General features: G+C 39.6%; 1 protein-coding gene across 7 annotated transcripts in view; it reads left to right on the forward strand.

Annotated features, from left to right (window-relative positions):
- Positions 1-19,613, forward strand: part of tcf4 (transcription factor 4) — a 146,661-nt gene that overhangs the window by 53,232 nt on the left and 73,816 nt on the right. For 4 of the 7 annotated variants that reach the window (XM_076164010.1, XM_076164005.1, XM_076164008.1 and 1 more), the window contains one exon: positions 13,368-13,429. In XM_076164010.1, coding sequence (XP_076020125.1) covers positions 13,368-13,429 — 62 coding nt within the window. The remainder of the gene's footprint in view (positions 1-13,367; positions 13,430-19,613) is intronic. The other 3 variants (XM_076164011.1, XM_076164006.1, XM_076164009.1) reach the window with 1 other exon arrangement.

The following is a 19,613-nucleotide window of genomic DNA, read 5'->3' on the forward strand; positions in this document are numbered from 1 at the left end:
CTCTCTCTCTCTCTCTCTCTCTCTCTCTCAGCCTCTCTTTCTCTTCTCTCTTCTCTCTCTCTCTCTGTACCATATGGTGTACCATGGTACATTTAGCTTGTCAGTGATAATGGATGGCCATGGAAGCCCAGTTTTGCTTTAAGCGCTAGCTTGCTGCTTGCTCGCACCGTCTGCGCGTGTGTGTGTTGGATGATGGCTGGCTGATGCTTTCGGCTGTGGGACGAGGGATCATGAAGCAAAATCAGCCTGAACATGAATTCATGAACACACAGGCATTGCGTGTGCGCACAAACACACATGCGACGATCTATATGTAAACAACGGCTTTATTCAAACAATCTGATTGGTCGATTCAAAAGGCTTAAGATTGCTTGTGGATTTGTATTTTGATAAAGTAAAAGATATTTCAAAGTAGTTGGTGATAATTGAATTGAATTGACTCAGAGCTGTGATTGGCTAATGATGACAGCGAAGCTTGGAGTCCTTCCTTTCCTGCTGCCAATCAGAAAATTGAAACTTCCATGTTAGTGCTCAGAATAGAAAAGCCAAGGTGGAAAGAGTGAAAGTTTGGTCCGCAGAGCCTTCACAAACAGCGCCATCTAGAGGCAGTACTCTAAAATAAATGGAGGTCCAATCTCGAAAAAATGGAAAATAAAAGAGATTGTGTATATGCATTTCAAAGTTTGCACACGTTATTCCTAAAAAGTCAGCAATACCACAAAATTCTCCTCTCCTCCTTTCTCTCCTCTCTTACACCTGCAGCTCTCTCTCTCTCCCCAGCTGTTGTCAGCGATTCACCTGCTCCCTCTGAAGCACACACACACACACACACACACACACACACACACACACACACACACACACACACACACACACACAGTAATTATAGGAGACAAGACACAGGCTGGGGATTCACAAATGAATAAAGGAAAAATGAGGGATGTGCACAGGAACGGAGTTACACACACACACACACACACACACACACACACATATACTGCTGAGCAATTGATAAACGGGCAAATATGTATTCATGCTCCCTGGACATGGGTTGGGGGTGGCGGGGGCGAGAGATCAGAGCTGCTTTTAATACAACTTGTATTTGGATTTGTTTTTTTTAACGCGTGAAGATTTGGGAAATTCTAGAAGTCTCCGTTTAGTTGTTGATTTGTTTGGAGACGACACGGAATCATTTCTTGTCTTAGTTAATAGCCTTTTCAACGGAAGAGTATTGCTGCCACTGCGTACAAAGAAAAACTGATTCATCGGATGTTTTTGACGCTATAACGGGATACGATCTATCGCGTTGTGTTGTATCACGTTGAAACTCAGAACTGACCCTTTTTGTTCAATGCCCTGGCTGCAATATGCCTCCGTACTTTCCAGACTCAACTCTTAAAATGCTAAACCTCTCCATCGTGTGTCACTGAGTGTCACCCTTCCCCCCTCAAACCTATTTGTCGTTTCCATGGCTGCAGACGATGGTAAATTGGTTGTTTTTTGCCTTTTTCCCACGCTTGTTGGGCAGTGCCATGTGAAAGCATAGGGCAGCACCCACAGTCACTGCTGGCACACGGTGAATGGGAACGAGCTGACAAAGGGCTGAAAAACGAGGCTGTTAGCTCTGCTGTGTGTGTACGTATGTGTGTGTGTACGTGCAGGAGGAGGCCGCAGTTCACTACCTGACAGGGTCACCAGTCTGGAGATCAATGAGGACAGGGTTTAGGGTCCAATTCTCACTGGCAACGACTTAGAATTGGGTTCACAACACTGAGAACCTACAGTACAAGAGTGAATACCTCCATCAAGTCCCACTACTACATCATTTCATGAGTGTATGAAGAAATATGACCATACACATAGATGTGATCATAAAGAATACATATTTGTATCAAGGACCTTTTGAGTCCAAAGGCTCAAGACCAAGTGATGTCACAAGTCAGAGGGTCAAAGTAGACTTGCAAGTCTTTTTGGATCATGTCAAGACAGCATGTGTGCACAACCCCGCACAGTGTTGCAGTTTAGAGGATGGCTGTATGGATATTGACTTCTCATCATGTGTTTACGGCACTGTGTGTTAAGGAGAGCGCCCGCAGGTGACTGCCATCTTTGAGTCTTTGTAACCATATGTAGGCGCTCAGATGGCTGGATGACTCTCCTGTCCTCCCTCCTCCAGCCCTGTCCGTCTATTTCTATCTTCCTCTTCCTTCCCGTCTCTCATGTCCCTGCTGTGATGAAACCTCTCTGATCGCTGAATCTCGCTCTGTGTGGGAGTGATCACATCTATCATTATTTTACAGCCAGGTGGTCGCTGCTCTGTTGAAAGCACAGAGAGCCCATCACCGATCCCATCCAGCTCCCAGAGCGACCGTACCTCTCATCTTACAGGTGTTCATACGCTGTCACAATCGCTTAAATACAGGTTTGAGGAGTCAGGGTGGAGGAGGAGGAGGAGGATGCCTTTTGTTAACGGTGAAAAAACAAGGAGAGAGGACGGGAGAGAATAGGAGGGAAGTGGAGGAAATAATCACAGACTGTGACAGTGACCGGAGAAATGTCTCTGTCCTCTGGGCTCACAGATTGAAAGTTGAACAGTCAAAAATCTGGAATTTTCTAGAAATGATTGTCGGAGAAAGAAAGTAATACTAAACAATACAAATAATTGACACTAAATGCTGCTGCTCATAACAATTGTATCCGGTCCAATTGTGGACTGGATTTTTGGAACAATTTCAAAACAGAGTTCCTGGTCTGGAAATTGTCAAAATCAATTCCAAAGCAACTCTCAAGATAAATGACTGAAAAGTTTCCAAAGGTTGTTTTCAATGAGGGAGAGAAGCTGGTTACTGAGGGGAAATGATGTTTGAAACGAGGGAAAGAACAAATGTCAAGATGAATAACAGTCAAAGGGGTCAAATGATGGAATGAATGTTATGAGGAACTCAAAGAATGTAGGAATGTGTGTAAATGTGAGAAGAAATAATAAATAATAAATAAATAAATAAACTTCCTAACTAACTGTTTCAGGAATTTTGAAAATATTTCCCAATGTTAATAAATAATGAGTCGTGCCAACTTTTATACCAAGTTTAATTCAAACAACTTTTTTTGAGTCGTCCTGCTTGACAGACAGGCACAGATAAAATGGTAGATAAGGCAGATTGTTGAGCCAAAATCAAGAAAATCATACTTGATTCTGTAAAATTCACAAAACTGCAGGAAACGGGTTCAAATAATCTCACTGTCCTGGCAGATGTTTCACTTGATTTGAAGAAATCCGGCTTTTAGGACATGGTAACAGAGAAAAACGACTTGAAATCGAATCTTTTTGCTGTTCATATTTCAAAGCCGTCACCGAAAAATATTGTAAACTGATAAAAAACCCAATTAATAGTTTTACCTGTTAAAATATTCCCATAGTTTCATGGCCTCCTTGTGTTCTTTATTTCCTCAGACTTTGCTGCTCATTGCTGTGCAGGTCTCACTCTGCATTGTGTTACTCTATAATACTTCCATATTGGAGCACTAATTCAGAATTTCACACCTTCTCCTTCTTTCTTTCCTCACTCTTTGTCTTCCTGCGTTGGTGCTTGTTTGTCTTCGGTCTCAACCCTGAAGAAAAGAAGAAACGTGTTAAATCCATCTGTAAGAACCTTTTTAATACAAAATTAGCTCCTCATCTGTCTGTGGCACAATACCCAAACACAATTTACAGCTGCAGCCGCTCCACATTGTTCTCAAGCTTTTATTTGTCGGTAATCCGGAATTTTTACAGGGGATTTTTCAGGGTTTCTTCATTGTTTCTGGAGCATAATTTGAGTATGTTGTGTTTTTCATTTGTTTTAGGTTTAAGTTTTTCGTTGGGAAAAAAGATCGACACACAGACACAATGCCTCGTGTATGTAACTCCAGATTCTATTGTGTTGGAGGTTTTGTAGAAGTGCTGCCCAAAATCCTCAAGACAAAGGCAGCAGATATGGGGAGGGGAGAAAACAAACCCTGAAAAGAATAAAATCCTCAGAAATTCTCATTTGGAGTCATGTACCAACAATTATGACAGAACAGGGGAGGAAAACAGCAGAAACAAGGTGATGTTTTCCCAGAAAACAGACAAAAACAAAAGAAAACCCTGTCAAGATGGCAGTCTACCTAAATCTTCTGCCCAGTTTCAGGTGCCATGTTGTCGTCTTCTCTTTGGATCTGAGGGACATAAAGGCAGATTGATAAATTCACGGATGGTTGTGAATGTTGCCAAATGGAGTCAGACCCCAACCAAAGTAAACGCCATGCTACGGAACGAGAGAAGGGAAGGAGGAGGGAGAGGGAGAAGATTTGGGGCTCTAATGCCAGCCTTATGCGTCTTTTAGTCGTTTCCGCCATCGGGGCTTTTGGCAGTGCCACTGAGCTGTCAGCCAGCCAACAAAAATCTGCAGTGCCTGCCGCATTTTGTCTGAGAACACACACACACACGGGTACACACTTGCACGCAGACACATAACGCCGCGCCGATCGGCAACGTTTTCTCAACGAAACGGCGACGGAAAAACAGAGGCTACGCTCAAGAACATGTAGGAATTCAAGTTACAAAACATCCTTTTCGTCAAATGTCAAGGATTCATTTTGACGTCTTGTGAAACAGCATGAATCTTTTATTTATTTCATTTTTCACAGAAACAATGAGGTGACTGAAAACTAAAGTTGTAATATCTAATAACATAAATATACTATATCTTGATATATTTTACATATATATTTTTTTGGTTATGTCACCGGTTATCGTTTGCGTGTCTGTTGGTTCAAGAATGGAAGGAGGGTATGTGTGTGTGAGTGTGTGTGAGTGAGTGTGTGATCCTTTGTCACTGCAGCTTTACTAACAAACACATGAAACTTTATTCTGAAACAATAATGCTTCAGAAAATGCTGTTTCCTGTATACGACTTCATTCCAAAAGCACTGTCTCCAATATATCAAGTACACACATCACTATAGTATCAAACTGTAACATCCATACCATAATATTCTGCAGTATATTTATGCATCCTATCATTTCGAAATATCCCCGCTTCCATTTTTAGCGTGTGCGTTCCTTCCAGTGCCTATAGAATTCAACGTTAAACTGGGGTTTTTTTTTCCCCCGTCAAAATTCAAAACAAATGGCATCTCTGCAACGAACAAAAGGCAAAAAGCTCAGCAGCCTGATAAGTGCAGGTGGAGAGCCGACAGATGTGAGCTGGATGGAGCGTCTCTCCTGTCGTTCTTGACGCTCGTATACATTCATCTGTCGTTTCATGTATTCACTCCTTCCCTTGCCAAGAAATCAATGCCTGCTGGGATTGAGAGGGGGGTGGGGGAGTGTTAGTCTGTTAGCGATGGTTACTCATTGGCCGCCATCGTCTGTTAAATTAATGTTGATCCCCGAAAACGTTACGCTTTACACGGGGCGACAACGCAGTGAATAAATATATATATTATTTGGAATTCAGTATGTGTGTCTGCGTGTGTGTCTGTGTGTGTGTACCTTTCAGACTTTGTAGAAACTTCTGGACCGTTGCCCGGTGGTGTCATGGAAACGCTTGAATCGCTCCAAATGCACGCGCACACACACACACACACATACACACACACGCACAGCAGGCAGGAAGAAGAGGCAGTTTAACCCTTCTTCGATCCATCTTCCTCTCTCCTCCTCTCCTCTCTTTCTCTTTTCTCTCCCTTGTCTTTCTCTCGTAATCACGCCGTCCTCGTCAAATTGCACTATTAGTCACATAGCTTTATTAAAATAGCCTAATTATATGCATGTCAGAAGATATCATGTCTTCTGAGTGTTTCCTTTCACACAGAAAAAGACTGAACGTGTCTTAGATGCTATGAAAGAGTCAGAGACGTCAGAATCGACTCCGAGAATAACTCAGGCTTTTTAGTTCTCTTTTCTTTTCCCCCCTCTGTGCGTCTGAAGCAGCAGGTACAGAAGAGGCACTAAAGTGTTAAAAATTAAAAACACTTGTCAAGTTGAATTAACCCTTAGAGCGAGAGTGTTCATAGCAGAACAGACAAAAGCCATTTATGAACCAAACCACCAGTTCCCGTTTCCTTTTAGTTTTCCTCAATATCTTATTCTATTTATTATGATCACTAACTCCTAAAAAAAAAAAAAAGTATTTTCAATTCAAAGGTCCCTGGTTTAAGAAAAATACAAAGTCCAGAACGTCTGAATTTATCTGTCCACAGCTCTATTCTGAGCATAAAAAGGGACATGGGATTATTATTATTAACATCAATACCCAGATTTCAATCTACTTCATTTCATTAAGGCTCTTTTTGGAAACCTTTGCAGTCCTTTAATGTGCCAAGAACACTTCCATGTAGCACCACAGTGCACACTTAGTGAAAACAGACGATTATTATTATCATTTCTCTTTTTATAGGCCCTTATAAATACAATTACTGTCTGTACTCTATACATTAGATTAGTGGGATTGAGATTAATTGGGATGAGAGAGTCCAGCAGGCGACAAGGTGCGTTTGAATGTAACCTTTACAATTCATCAGTTTACAATCGCTAAATCGATGTCTGTGACTGGGATTAAGCTTGCATGGAGTCATCACATCATCGGAATTCCATCTAAATTATCAGTGTTCTGATTCTGTGTGTCTTTGTAAAGCTAGTCTGTGTGTGTGTTGTTTAAACATTACTTTGTGGTGGCATAGATTTGTATTTGAACAGAGCTGGTGACTTGTGGTGTTGAGGTGATAGTGCCTTAGTATGAAGCACCGTTTAGGACAGAATCCAATGTTACATTACCACACACACACACACACCTATAAACGCAATTCTCACACATACAGTACAAATGAAAAACCTCTCGCATATACAGTGGTGACGTTGCACACACATATTAGTAAAAGCACACGCACACGCGCACACACACACACACACACACACACACAAACACACACACACACACGAGTGAGAGCTCACTCGTACTTGTTTGAATGCCACGTGATTGAAGCGTGTGTGTGTGTGTGTGTGTGTGTGGTGATACCAGTCCATGTGTGCGCTTGTGCTAGTGTGTGTGAGAGGTATCTATATTGTCACAGAAGAAGCGGGCTGAAATCACACACGAGGCTGTTGACGTCAGAAGCGCTAATCACATTTCAGATTATTTTTCTCGTAAATCACCTCTTATTTATAACATGATGTGTGTGTGTACATGATGAATATTCTCGGGGGATTGAAGTGTAGTTTGCAGCTCTAAATATCCTCTCACCTTTATACGGTCAAACCCCTACAGATACATCATAGGGAGCCTGCAGGTACTGTGAAATTTATTTCCAAGCAAGCTGATTGGTAAAGAGGCGGAGCTTTATAAGTCACCACAGCTACAAATTACAGAGACAGAGTGAGATCAGAAGTTCGTGGACCAGCTTTGTGATACAGAAAAGTCTGGAAAGAAAACAACAGAGCCTAAGCCAACAGGCCCAAAGTCCCAGTGCCTTATAAATGACATCCTAAGATAGTCAATCTATTATACTATTGCCTGCATCCTGCTTTTGTTCAGTTACGCAGTTTCCCACAAATCTATGGATGTACGGATGTGTGTGTGTGTGTGTGTGTGTGCTTGTGTCAGGAACACATTTATTAATATATGCAGAGGAGCCGAGTAGCTTGCTGACCGCCATGGAGAAATGTGCCAGCAGCCTTGTGCACGATTTCCGCTAGGCAACACTTCAGCGGCATGTGTGTCCCAAGTCCCGCCTCTTCCGTGACAATAGCGAAACCTTTCACACACACACACACACTGGTATGAGCGCATACATAGACAGGTATTACCACACACACACACAATCACCTCGCATTCAAACAAGTATGATTGCACATAGTGATACTCGTGTGTGTGTGTGTGTGTGTGTGTGTGTGTGTGTGTGTGTGCTCGCTTTTACCATTATGCGTTTATAGTCACGTGTTTGTATGTGGTTTTACTAGTGTTTGCCTGAATGTAACATGGATTTTGTGTCCTAAATGGCGCTTCATACCTTGTGTAACAAAGAGACAGCAGGCTTACACACACACACACACACACACACACACACACACACACACACACACACACACACACACACACACACAGACTGAAGCCATGCTGGAGGCACATCAGACACTTAATGGGATTAAGTGACAGAAGCCACCTCTCACCATCTTTCTCACCGTCGGCTGATTCCTCCACATGAGGAATGCCACCGTCACATCAGTGTCAGAATGACTTTAGTGTTTCCATTATGCAGAGTTAGTATGAATGCTTCTCAGCATTGATCGGCGTATCTGTTATCTGCATTAATGTCTGCACTAATGAAAGAATGTGTAAAATCCCATTGTGTGCCTTTAAAATAACAACGTATCTACAAAACGGATCAATTATGTGTATTTATAAATGTGACACACTGATATGACGAGTTACACGCTAAATGTATGAAAATAAAATAACACGTTCCTTTGCTTCAGATTTTTTCAAAAAAAACAAACAACCAAATAAATAAATTAGGTAGTGTGATAAATTATACATTTAAGTGTTTAATGTAATATTAGATATAAGATATTTATATGAGATATTTTCTTCTTCTTTATATTTACTGTGGTTTATTTTTTTGTAAACCTCAAACAAGAAGCCTCTGCCAGCAGCGGCACAAAGGGAAGTAAGGCACACACTTACTGTAAAAGTTTAATGCGTGTTTGTTCTCTTTTATTTTGTAGCCTGTTGTTTCTGTTATGGGCTTTTCATTGAACCTGCAGTTCAAAAACTACTATTAACGTTGACAAGATATCCATAACATTAAAATACAGGGCAGCTGTGATTTGCACTTATACAAAGTGGACTGTGTCGGGTCAAGTGTTGAATCTATTGTGGTGTTAGTTTAGTTAAGTTTCTTCAAAGATGTGACTGGAGGGGGGGTGGTGGGTAAAAAGGTTAAAGGCAATTTAATGCAGTGTATCAAAGAGGGAAAAGTAGATGTTTGTTGGCATTCAAGGGATTCTGTTGAAGGTTGAGGTGGATAAGGGGAATGGTGACAGATGAGTAGAATTGAATTTAAAGGGGAATAGTGGAGGTTAAAGCAAATTTAAGGGAGTAATGTCAAATGGAGTGTGAATGAAGGGGGTATGAAATTGAATCCAAATGGATGGGTGGGTTGGTGAGGGTTAAATTTCATTGAGTAATGATGGAGATTAAATTGGATTTAAGGGGTAATTGTGAGGGTGTTAAAGAGATTTAAGGATGATGGTGTCTTTCTTCAAGCATTGTGATACACATAATAGGTCTGAATGTTGAAAGCAATTATAGTTCCTGAGCCAAAATGCTTCTGGAGCCTATAGAGAGAGGTGGAGAAAACTATTCCTCGGTATACTGAGATTTTCTATCGTGTCAAATATGATGAAGTGGTTGAGGTATGTTTCTCCGAATTAAAGTGTTGAACTGACAGATAAACATCTCTGTAGACACATACCGCAACAGCTCAGTAATGTTCTGTGAGAGAAAATGTGAATTCTTTCTATGTGGGCTTTGAGCTTTGTAATGAGGCAGAGGAGGTACAGAGACCTCCTCAACACTCATTGCTGCTCCCAAGGTTTTCTTCATGTTTAAGAACTCCCTTAGTGTGTTAGAAAGTCGTTGTTTCTTTCTTTGGAGAGGTTCTCGAAATGCTTCAGAGAAGAGGTTAACAATGCTCTTGAAACAGTTTCATCATAGGAACCCTCTGGAATCTTGGATATAGTCCGACTCACTCAGGGTACCATGTGACTTTGTTTTTAAGGTTTATTAGCATTAATGGTAGTATAAAGTAGTTGTTATGACCAAATCTCTAACCTGTGTGTGTGTGTGTGTGTGTGTGTGTGTGATCTCATGGTCACTGCTTCCCATCATGTTTTGCCATGTCTCAGCCTGGCCGCAGCTTCTTCAGTCTGTATTAAAATACCAGAGATTTCTGTTGGTGCGTGTAATGCACCACCTTGCCAAACACAGGCGGGGTAGCAGGGGGCCAAAGATCAACGTGTTCCAACCAAGAGAAAATGGAGAAATCGGAGCCGGAGCTTTAGGCTCCTTAAAGAGTAATGAGTCATTTCCAGGTAATTGTGAGGTCGTATTTGATTGAATTTGGCTTCATTAGCATCCGATCAGCCTTTCTACTTCTTTGTCAAGGATTATTCAAGCAAAAATCTAAAATTATTTATAAATTTAGAATCTATAATAATGTATTTTTAATAGTCTAAAATATTATTTGTTGATTCTAAAAAAAAATGTTATTGGGGAAAACTAAATCAAATGTAGAAAATACAAATAAAAATCAAGATTACAGTCTTCAGGAAAAGAAAGAAAATCCCAGCAAAACGGCAAAAACATACATTTCTCAAGTTTAACAGACACATTAACCCTCAAAATAATGATACTTGTTTTCAAAAATATGTACTGATTTATTTCCAATCTGTCAGTTTTTATGTGCTGGTGCTATTTTGCACATCAACGTTGACATTACAGCAGAGGTTTCTTATTGACAGAAAAGCTTTTTTTTTTGTTTACCAAATTCCCTCTGGTACTGGTCACATTACAATTGTTTTCACATACTCCCAAAAATCTACAATTTTAATATTTTGCAGATTGAGTAGCATCACATAAAGACACTTTGGACCCTATTCATGAACAAATCTCAATCTTTATGAATTTTCATGAAGTTTTGAATTGAAATAGAGGATTTATTGTTGACATTGTGTTAAATCTAAGTAGCACTTAGCGTGTGTGTCTGTGTCTGTGTCTGTGTGTCTGTGTCTGTGTGTGGTCCCAAATTGTTATTCATTTTTATATGTGTATTTGTGTAGATCTTCTTCATATACATGTGTATGTTTGCGGCTATATATACTATTATACACATTTGTCTGTGCGTGTGTGCTTTTATGTATGTGTGTTCGCGCATGTGTGTGGGCGTGTGTGTGTGTGAGTGTGTTGTATGTGGGTAAGTCTTTGTAAACCTGCCAATGTGGTCCAGCTGGCATCAGTCGTAGCTGAAGCTGAGGCCATATCGGTCACACACACACACACACACACACGCACACACACACACACACACACACACACACACACACACACACACACACATTCTGTACGTCTGTAATTATCAACCTTCCGTCGTGGCGTGATGTCAGTGTCGATCTATACATGCCTGATTCAAACCTTCTTCACCACATATAGTACATGCTTCATTTTCCTCGACACACACATACACACATACACACGTGGCATATAGACTTTCCATTTTATCTAACCAACAACAGCGTGTAATTGCACACTAACCACGGTTTGATATTTGGACTGGCTGCAGATTTACAGTTTTGTCAGGAAAGGGAAGGTCGTTTTCTTTTAAAAATAGGTGAAGAAATCTCTGAGCTGCAGAGGAGATTACCTCTGTTGTTTATGCACCTTGGCTGCAGTTGATACTTCCTAAAAAAAATCATCTGACACCTTTTACCATCAGCGAGCTTTTGACATCACCAAGACATGATGTTTGTTTGGCAGCCAACAAGTCTTTATCTTCAAGTCATGAATAATCCAACTTTGGTTAGGCATGGTCTTACATATTATGATTCAAATGTAAACTAGATGGCTATTCGAGTGCATACCTCCACCAATGCTGAACAAGCAGAGACAAACTGTGTCTCATTCAAATAATAAACAGGCCTAAAGAGAAAAAATGGCTATAATAATAATAATAACAACACTTGTCATTCATTCTATTTCTCATTAGAAACTGTAGTAGTAACAGGTTTTTTAATGTTTCTTGATCTGGACCGAATTAGAAAAAAATCTATTTACCTATTGCACCAGTCTATAATCATGGTTAAATATATAATAATCAAATAATCATGGATAAATACATAGGATCAATACTAGTTTTTTGTCATTCAAACTTGTGTAAATATTTTATGTAATGTGAAGAAATAATTTTCGACATTCCCAGATTCTCCAGTGTATATACAGTAGATAAATTGTTATATTCTAAAATTGTTTGATCTATTTGATAATGCATTGTGTTTCCTTCAGTCTACTGTCAACTGAAACACATGCATTATCGTTCTTTCTGTCACATTTAGCTTCAGTGAACCCAAAACATCTGTGGTACAGGAACTACAGTATACTCCACAAATTTGCTGAATTGACACTTAAACAATTCAAAAAGACTACAACAAACACTGACTTGTGACTTGGCTTGGCTTGGCTTGGACTTGACCCTTTTGACCCACAAATACATGATATATTCTCCAAACCGAAGATAAAACATTATAATATTACATTTATGTAGTTGTAGCTATGCATTTTCCTGTAATTACATTATTTATAATATAATAACAATAATAATAATAATGATATATATTTTTATTTTGATATTGATCTATTGTGTACATTTCTCTCAAACATGACATACAGGTGCAGCTCAATAAATTAGAATATTGTGGAAAAGATAATTTATTTCAGTAATTCAATTAAAAAAGTGAAACTCTGTAATGAATTATAGATTCATTTCACACAAAGTGAAATATTTCAAGCCTTTATTTGTTTTAATTTTGATGATTATGGCTTACGGCTCATGAAAACCCCAATATTGAATATTGTGAAAAAGTTCAATACTGTGGACTCAGGGTGTCTCACTCTAATCAGCTCATTAACTCTAATCACCTGCTGAGGTTTCCTGAGCCTTTAATTGTCTCTCAGTCTGGTTCAGTAGGCGACACAATCATGGGGAAGACGACCAGATTCTAATTTATTGAGATGCACCTGTATACATGTTCGAAAAGCATCCATAATTTGTGCAAATGGAAGATACAAATTATTATTCTGGCATTTAATCTGGCATAGAGTGCATTAAGACTTGTTTAGAACTTGTGACTTAACTTTCATGACTCGTAATAACATTCACTCCTTTTATTGACCCATATCGCCTGAACACACTGTGCATCACACCAGGACTTACTGGTACTGTAATGTGAGAGCGTGACAAGCTCACAGAGTGTGTGTGTGTGTGTGTGTGTGTGTGTGTGTGTGTGTGTGTGTGTGGGTGTGGGTGTGGGTGTGTGTGCGCGCGCGCACGTGAGGAGTTGGTTCACCTTTTGTGTTTTCTAAGTTGTAGTGCAGTTCTGTCTTCTCCAAAGCATACATCTCAGCTGAGTAGTTGTAGTTTGAATACATCTGAATGAATGAATGTTGCGAATCCAACCACCTTTTAATTCTTTGTGCTTTGTGTTTTCTTTGTGCTTACAATGAAAGTAATAATATTTTAAATGAGAGTTTTCCTTTTATTAACAACCTCTTTTCTTCTTCATCCTCCAGCAGCTAAATCAGAGAGAGGTTCCTACTCGTATGGCAGAGAGTCCAACCCACACTGCCACCAGGTTAGTCTTACTTAAATGTCTTCTTATTAAGCACAGAGTGAGTGTTTCACTCAGCGTTTTAGCTTTCATTTCATATTGAGTCCGTATGGGAAATGTTGTGCGGCCCGGAGTTGTTCTGAGGCTGATGTAACAGAAGGATCTGTCAATGTGAATGCGTGGGCCGTTGACCAAAGTGGGCCAGATTACATGTTTTTGGTGTATTCAAGTATGGTTATGAGTCAATCCTTTGTTGTGTTATTCATAGATTCATAAAAGGAGGTTCTATAAGGCCGTGATTTTTGTGATTTGATGTTTTTGAAAAGTCTAGTACACATTATGATAAACCCCTTTTGCACTTACACAAGCCCATGCTCTGTTAAAGATCTTCCATCCATTCATAAACATTCACATCCTACAAGTAGGTCCCCAGTTAGGGCAAATTAGAATTTCGATTGAAAGTAACTTTTTGAATGAGCGTGTGCTTGTGACAGAGATCATGAGTCATTTCTAAGACGTACATTTTCTGAAAATTCTGAAATTTGTAAACACTTGGGGCCCAAGATAGTTTAGTGGTGCATTCAAGTGTTCTTGTGTTTACAGTGTTTATTAGAGGAGACCTCTTGAATGAGCCGCTGCTGTGCTACCAATGGTGTGGATAATTGGACGCAAACTTCTGTCTACTATAGTTATTGTCTCTTTTCCCCAAGTAGAGTTTGGAGATGCAGAATATACAAAACAAAAACACATTGTTGTGGCAGGGTTACTTTGTTGTCAGTTGAATGGAACGTGTGTTCTGAAGTTCTTTAGAGGCATATCAATGCGGAAGGGTCTCCCTTGTAGTTGTGCTGTTTTATGCAGTAATACAAAATAGTTTCTCTGGATTTCCAACTCACGTTTTGTTGTCTGGTGTCTAACAATATGAGATGCAAAAAGAAAGATGATGTGAGCAGTTATAGTTGTCATGTTAAGGATATTGAAAGCCTCACTGTGTCTACTGATGTCTAACACTAAAAGGTGGGTTTCTCCAAAACTTTTGGAACAGAAACGCACAACTATTCAGCTGTTTTCATCCTTGAAATAAATAGAACCAACAGGTGATTTGAATGATCTGGAAAAGTTAGCTTTTTGTGTCAATAATCCTCAGGACTGAAAACAACAGGTGTTTTTTTTCACGAAGGATTCCCAGGTACCTGTTAATTTGAATTTTTAAGGATTAAAGCTGTAAAATTATTAATTGTTGTTGCAGAAGCCCAGATGTTTTGAGGACTTTCATAATTAATGTTTTTGATTTCGACTTTGTTCCAGTTAATATCTGCTCTGTAACCTCATGCTCGGTTTTCTTGGACCATATGGATCATGGGAAAACACAGATAATTAAGAAAATATACAGATGTTTCAGTTTGATGGCATCCGTACAATATAAAACAGACAAGCTTCATGTGCTCGCTTTTAGTTTTTATCCGCCCTTGGTAGTTCAAAGTAGTTGAAAGGCAATTCCCCCCCTGTGAAGGTAGCTCTGTAAATCCTTCAGCAAAGTAGCAAGTGTTCCTTATGCTGGATTGTTCTTGAAAGTTCTGGAAGTTTTATTCTTTTCAATGGGAGAATGATTGAAAACTCTGCCTCTGCTGGCTGTTAGGACTGCATATTGCATACAAGTGTGAAATTCAAAGCTTTCCTGTATTCTGGGAACAATAATAATGCAATAATGACCATTATGGCTGCCTTTTACTATCAACACATGGATCCAGCACTGCCCGATATATTGTTTCACAGAGCAGGACAAAGCAGAAGACCCAATACTCCACGAGGGTGCTTTATATGGCAACAGTATTTACACATTATCCAGTTTTTTATTTATGTTTCTGTGCATTCATTCATTCATCATTCATTTGTTCATTCGTTATTCTGTGTTGGCTTTTTCATCAAGTCATTCATTCCCCCATCTGGGAGCCTTTGTCTTTGTATTCATTCATCCATCCCCGTGATTGCTTATTTATGTGTTTGTTTACAAATCAGAACATTTGTTATTTAATTATTACTCGTTTATTTATTCATTCATCATTAATTCATTCAAGATGTTTCAATTTATTCCATATTTTTGTATTTTGGATAAAGTATTGATTATTTATTCTTCCTTCATCCCTCCTACCCGATCATTCATTCATCCTTCCATCCATTCATTCATCCATTCATTCTTATTTCTTGTTCATTAAGTTAACTTCGAATTAATGTGTCATATTGTTAATTGATGCATTTGTTGTCTCTCATTCACTAGTTCATTGGTTTATTTTTGGATCTGATGGCACTCTGAATCATCCATCCATCTCTCCATCTTTCACTCACTTACTAATCTTTTATTTATAACAAGCTCTCATATCCAGCTGTGGCCTTTGTTTGGTGTCTACAGCAAAGTGTGGAGGACAGAAATCTGAACTAAATCAAACATTTCAGCCTCTGTAGCCATTATCACACTGGGCTGCTGTCAAATTATCCTCAATACACACAATCTGAATGGATCCTGATGGAAATTGTTTGGAAACGGCAGATAAATTTACCGGCCGGGCTTGGGCCCAAAATCCTTGAGCTTCATCTGCAGCTCTTAGTGAAAATAGTGTTTATAATAAAAAAAAAAAGAAAAGAAAACACAGATAGTGAAAGGAGGATGAGCCGGGGCTGCTTTCCAATCACTCCAGCTCATTCTACAGCTCTATATCGGAGCTGAACAGCTGGGACGTTTGAGGATTATTTCGTTTAGTTTGGGCTTTATATGGTTTATATGTGCAGGAAGAAGAAATCAATCAATCATCAGTCAGTCAGTGAGTTTTGATCATCAATCATTGTTTATGAAAATGTGCTTTTGGAGCTTCTTCTCTGCTTTACTTTACTCACTTTTTAATCTTGTTTGACGAAATCAATAAGTTTAAGGTATTGAGATTAAATGGAACTTTAACTTTAATGGAACTTTAATTGTTGACATTTTATTTTTAAGGAAAACATTTACCATTTGCTTGCTTTTCTCGAATTCATATCTCTGTTAACATGAAACTTGTATTTTCCCACCTATAGCTCTATAGGTTACAAGCATTGTGTTCTTGCAGCCATCACTGCTTTACGTCCCTTATACGTGCTGAAATGAGTGCTGAAACCTCAGTATGTTGGAGCTTTCTCTGCTCAGTGCTGGTTTTATTCTGATTGTCTCACAGCTGTGGGGGCTGGGAAATGTGGCCTCTTGCCAAAGTACATCACCAACCCCCAGCACCACCCAGCCCTGCTCCCCGAAAAGCTTCCAAACAGCAGCCAAAAGCACTTATCTGCTGGCTGATGGTGGCAAGTATACCACGAAAAAACACTGCAGATGTAAACCGACTCTGCTTTGATTACAAATATATAAATGATTCTTTTTGTGGTGATGTAGAAATAGATGCATTCAGTGTATTGATGTTCTTATAAGAGATTATTCACACCAACTTCACTTTATTCATTACACTCATGAGATGCATCCTCCAGAGGGTGTTATCCGGTTTTTACCAACCTGTGCTGTGATGACACTCAAATCTGAGTTGTGCATTTATCCAGATAATTCATATATCTTCCTTTTTTAGCTATAGACATCGTGAAAAAGAGTTCTCACTTGCCAATAGTGACGTTTGGGAGGCATAAGAATGTGATAGGAGTGTATTGGCGGATAGTCAGGATTGTGGACTTGTGTCGCATGAATTGTATTTGACTTTGACTCAAGTCTAAAATCTTGAAACTTGAGATGTGACATTGTCAAAAAAAGACTTGGACTATATGATTATCATATATGTGTGTGTTGTGGGTGGAGCTTAAGCACAGTAATGGGGTTTGTTTTTGAATTTTCCTGGTCCCCTGAAATTGAATTCTGATGATTTTTGGTGAGCGTCTGGTGTTAAAGAAAGGAAATATCAAACTACGATGATCAGATTTGTACATTTCCTCAACCTCATCCTCAGATTCTCCGAGTTTGGACACTTAAGAATTTTCTCCCTCCATCGCTCCAATATTCTTACTGCTGGTGCAGCTCTAAGAATTTCTAAATCATCACTATGTTGTTCTTTCCACGACTTGGTACTCTAGGGTGCAATCAACATTTGCAAACTCCAGAGGTCACTACTGTGGATTCAAGCTCTTCTTCCTGAACTCTTCTGCTTCTCCAGCACACATTCTTTATATGAAACCCATAACAGCCTCCATGTATGTTTTATAGGGAATTGTGGGACCTCTGTGCTGTTGGGAGAATCACCTGCACACACATAAAGACGGTGAAAACACCCTCATGGCTCGTATAATGCCACACACACGCAGGCATGCGCTCGGACTTCTCTCTGGCTGCTTTCTAGAACCTATACATGGAACATCAATGTGGCGAGTACCCTACAAGCAGATTTTAATGATTGATGATGATGAGTTACAATACTTGGCTTAACTGTTAAATAGGCTGAGGCCATGTAAGGCTAGCAGTATTACTACGGTTTCAACCAGACTACAGAAAGGTCTACACATTTGTCCAAACCAAACAAATTATATATAAGAGGTGCAAATTAAGTTGAGTAACAAGACAAGATAGTTAAGATAAATTAGTTTCCGTAGGTATACTAAGCTTTTCAAGCAAGCGTGTGCCCTATATTGGTGTCTGTGGTTATAAAGTAAAGAAACCCTGTGACCAGATAGAATATCAAGCAATCAGACAGTCTCTGGGTGTGAACCATTTCATGCCAATACCAGCCATTGAGGAGACATGGAAAGGGAACATTGGGCTCAGTGGCTCAATGAAGATAGGTTGTGTAAGAAGCTGCTCCGTTGGGAGGGGAAACGTATGGCCCGTGGACAAAGGATGTTCACAATTTATTTTTAAAAGCAGGCCTTGAAGGAAAGAATACTCTGAAACAATGTGTTCATATTGGGTTGATTAGAGAAGCAGTTCAAAAATTAGAGAAGAGTTTAAAAATAAAAGGTCATGTGAGATTAGTCTATTAGAAAGTGAATACAGTTCAGAGAAATGTTCTATTTTATCTTGTGGGCACTGAAGAGCAAAATAGATTTAGTTTCTTTTGTCATTTTTTTTCTTTCTTTCCTGTCCCATGTATCATATCCCAGGATATAAGGATGTAATTATTTTTGATGGGTTATAGTTAAAGTATAGATCATAGAGTATAACATTCTAAAGAGTATTTGTGAAAGCAATATTTTTTCATTTGCCGATTATGTGGAGAAAGCATGGAATTTGAGAAAACATGCATTCTGCGAGCTCAAATTGGAGCTATGGGGGTCATGGCAGGGTGCGCCTCTCTCCTTTATGCATGTGTATTTAAGGCGGTATTGCACAAATAATTGGCGGAGATATTGTGATTGCTGGTAGTTCCGTATTCTGTTTATACTAAAATGTTACGCAATTAGCGGGGGTCAATTCTGTGTGAAATCTCTCCGCCTCCGATGAGCGGGTGCAAATGAGCAAAGCTGTATTAAAGCCGCTGGCGTATCGCAGGCCGCATTTTGTCGCACGCTACCCCTGGTGTTGGATACACTGTTACAGGGCACAAAACCGTCAATTTCACCACATCATAAGAAGATATTCGCCTGACTCAACAGGAGTTTTGTGACATTTCACAATGTTATTGTAGCCATAGATTGTATTTTCACACCAGATATGTATATGCATTTTTGTACTTCCTCAGTAGTCCTTCTGGTGCCTCCTGTTGCATGGAGTTTGAGTGATGGTTTTGATGTTGAATTGCGTCTCTGTAATACATGTTGGTATATTTTTACATCATTGATTGGTACTTGGATTTCCGTATCACTGACTTTAGATTTTGGATTATTTTCCAAGCTTGTGGAGGAGGCGCCATGATGGACAGATTCCACTGTTCCACTCCGCCTTCTAAACTCTCATTCACACACCAAATGTGCTTAGTAAGCAGCACACAACCTTAGTAAACAACACTCTCATCGCTGCGTGTTTCATGTACGTACATCTGAGTGTTACTCTTGGGTTTTTCTTTTTCTCGTTGTCACTCACTAAGCCACAGTGTCAGCCACACACATACCCACACACACACACACACACACACACACACAAACACCAAAGCATACCTGTCATCCCATTATCTTCTCAGATCAGTAGGTTAGTGATCAGCCGGCAGCTACAGCTGAGGCAGCAGTGTGAGCGTGTGGAGGGTTTGGGTGG

The sequence above is a fragment of the Genypterus blacodes genome, unplaced genomic scaffold (assembly GCF_046128005.1).
Source record: "Genypterus blacodes isolate CSIRO-AG114 ecotype Tasmania unplaced genomic scaffold, CSIRO-AGI_Gbla_v1 ptg000133l_1, whole genome shotgun sequence".
NCBI classification, from domain to species: Eukaryota; Metazoa; Chordata; class Actinopteri; order Ophidiiformes; family Ophidiidae; genus Genypterus; species Genypterus blacodes.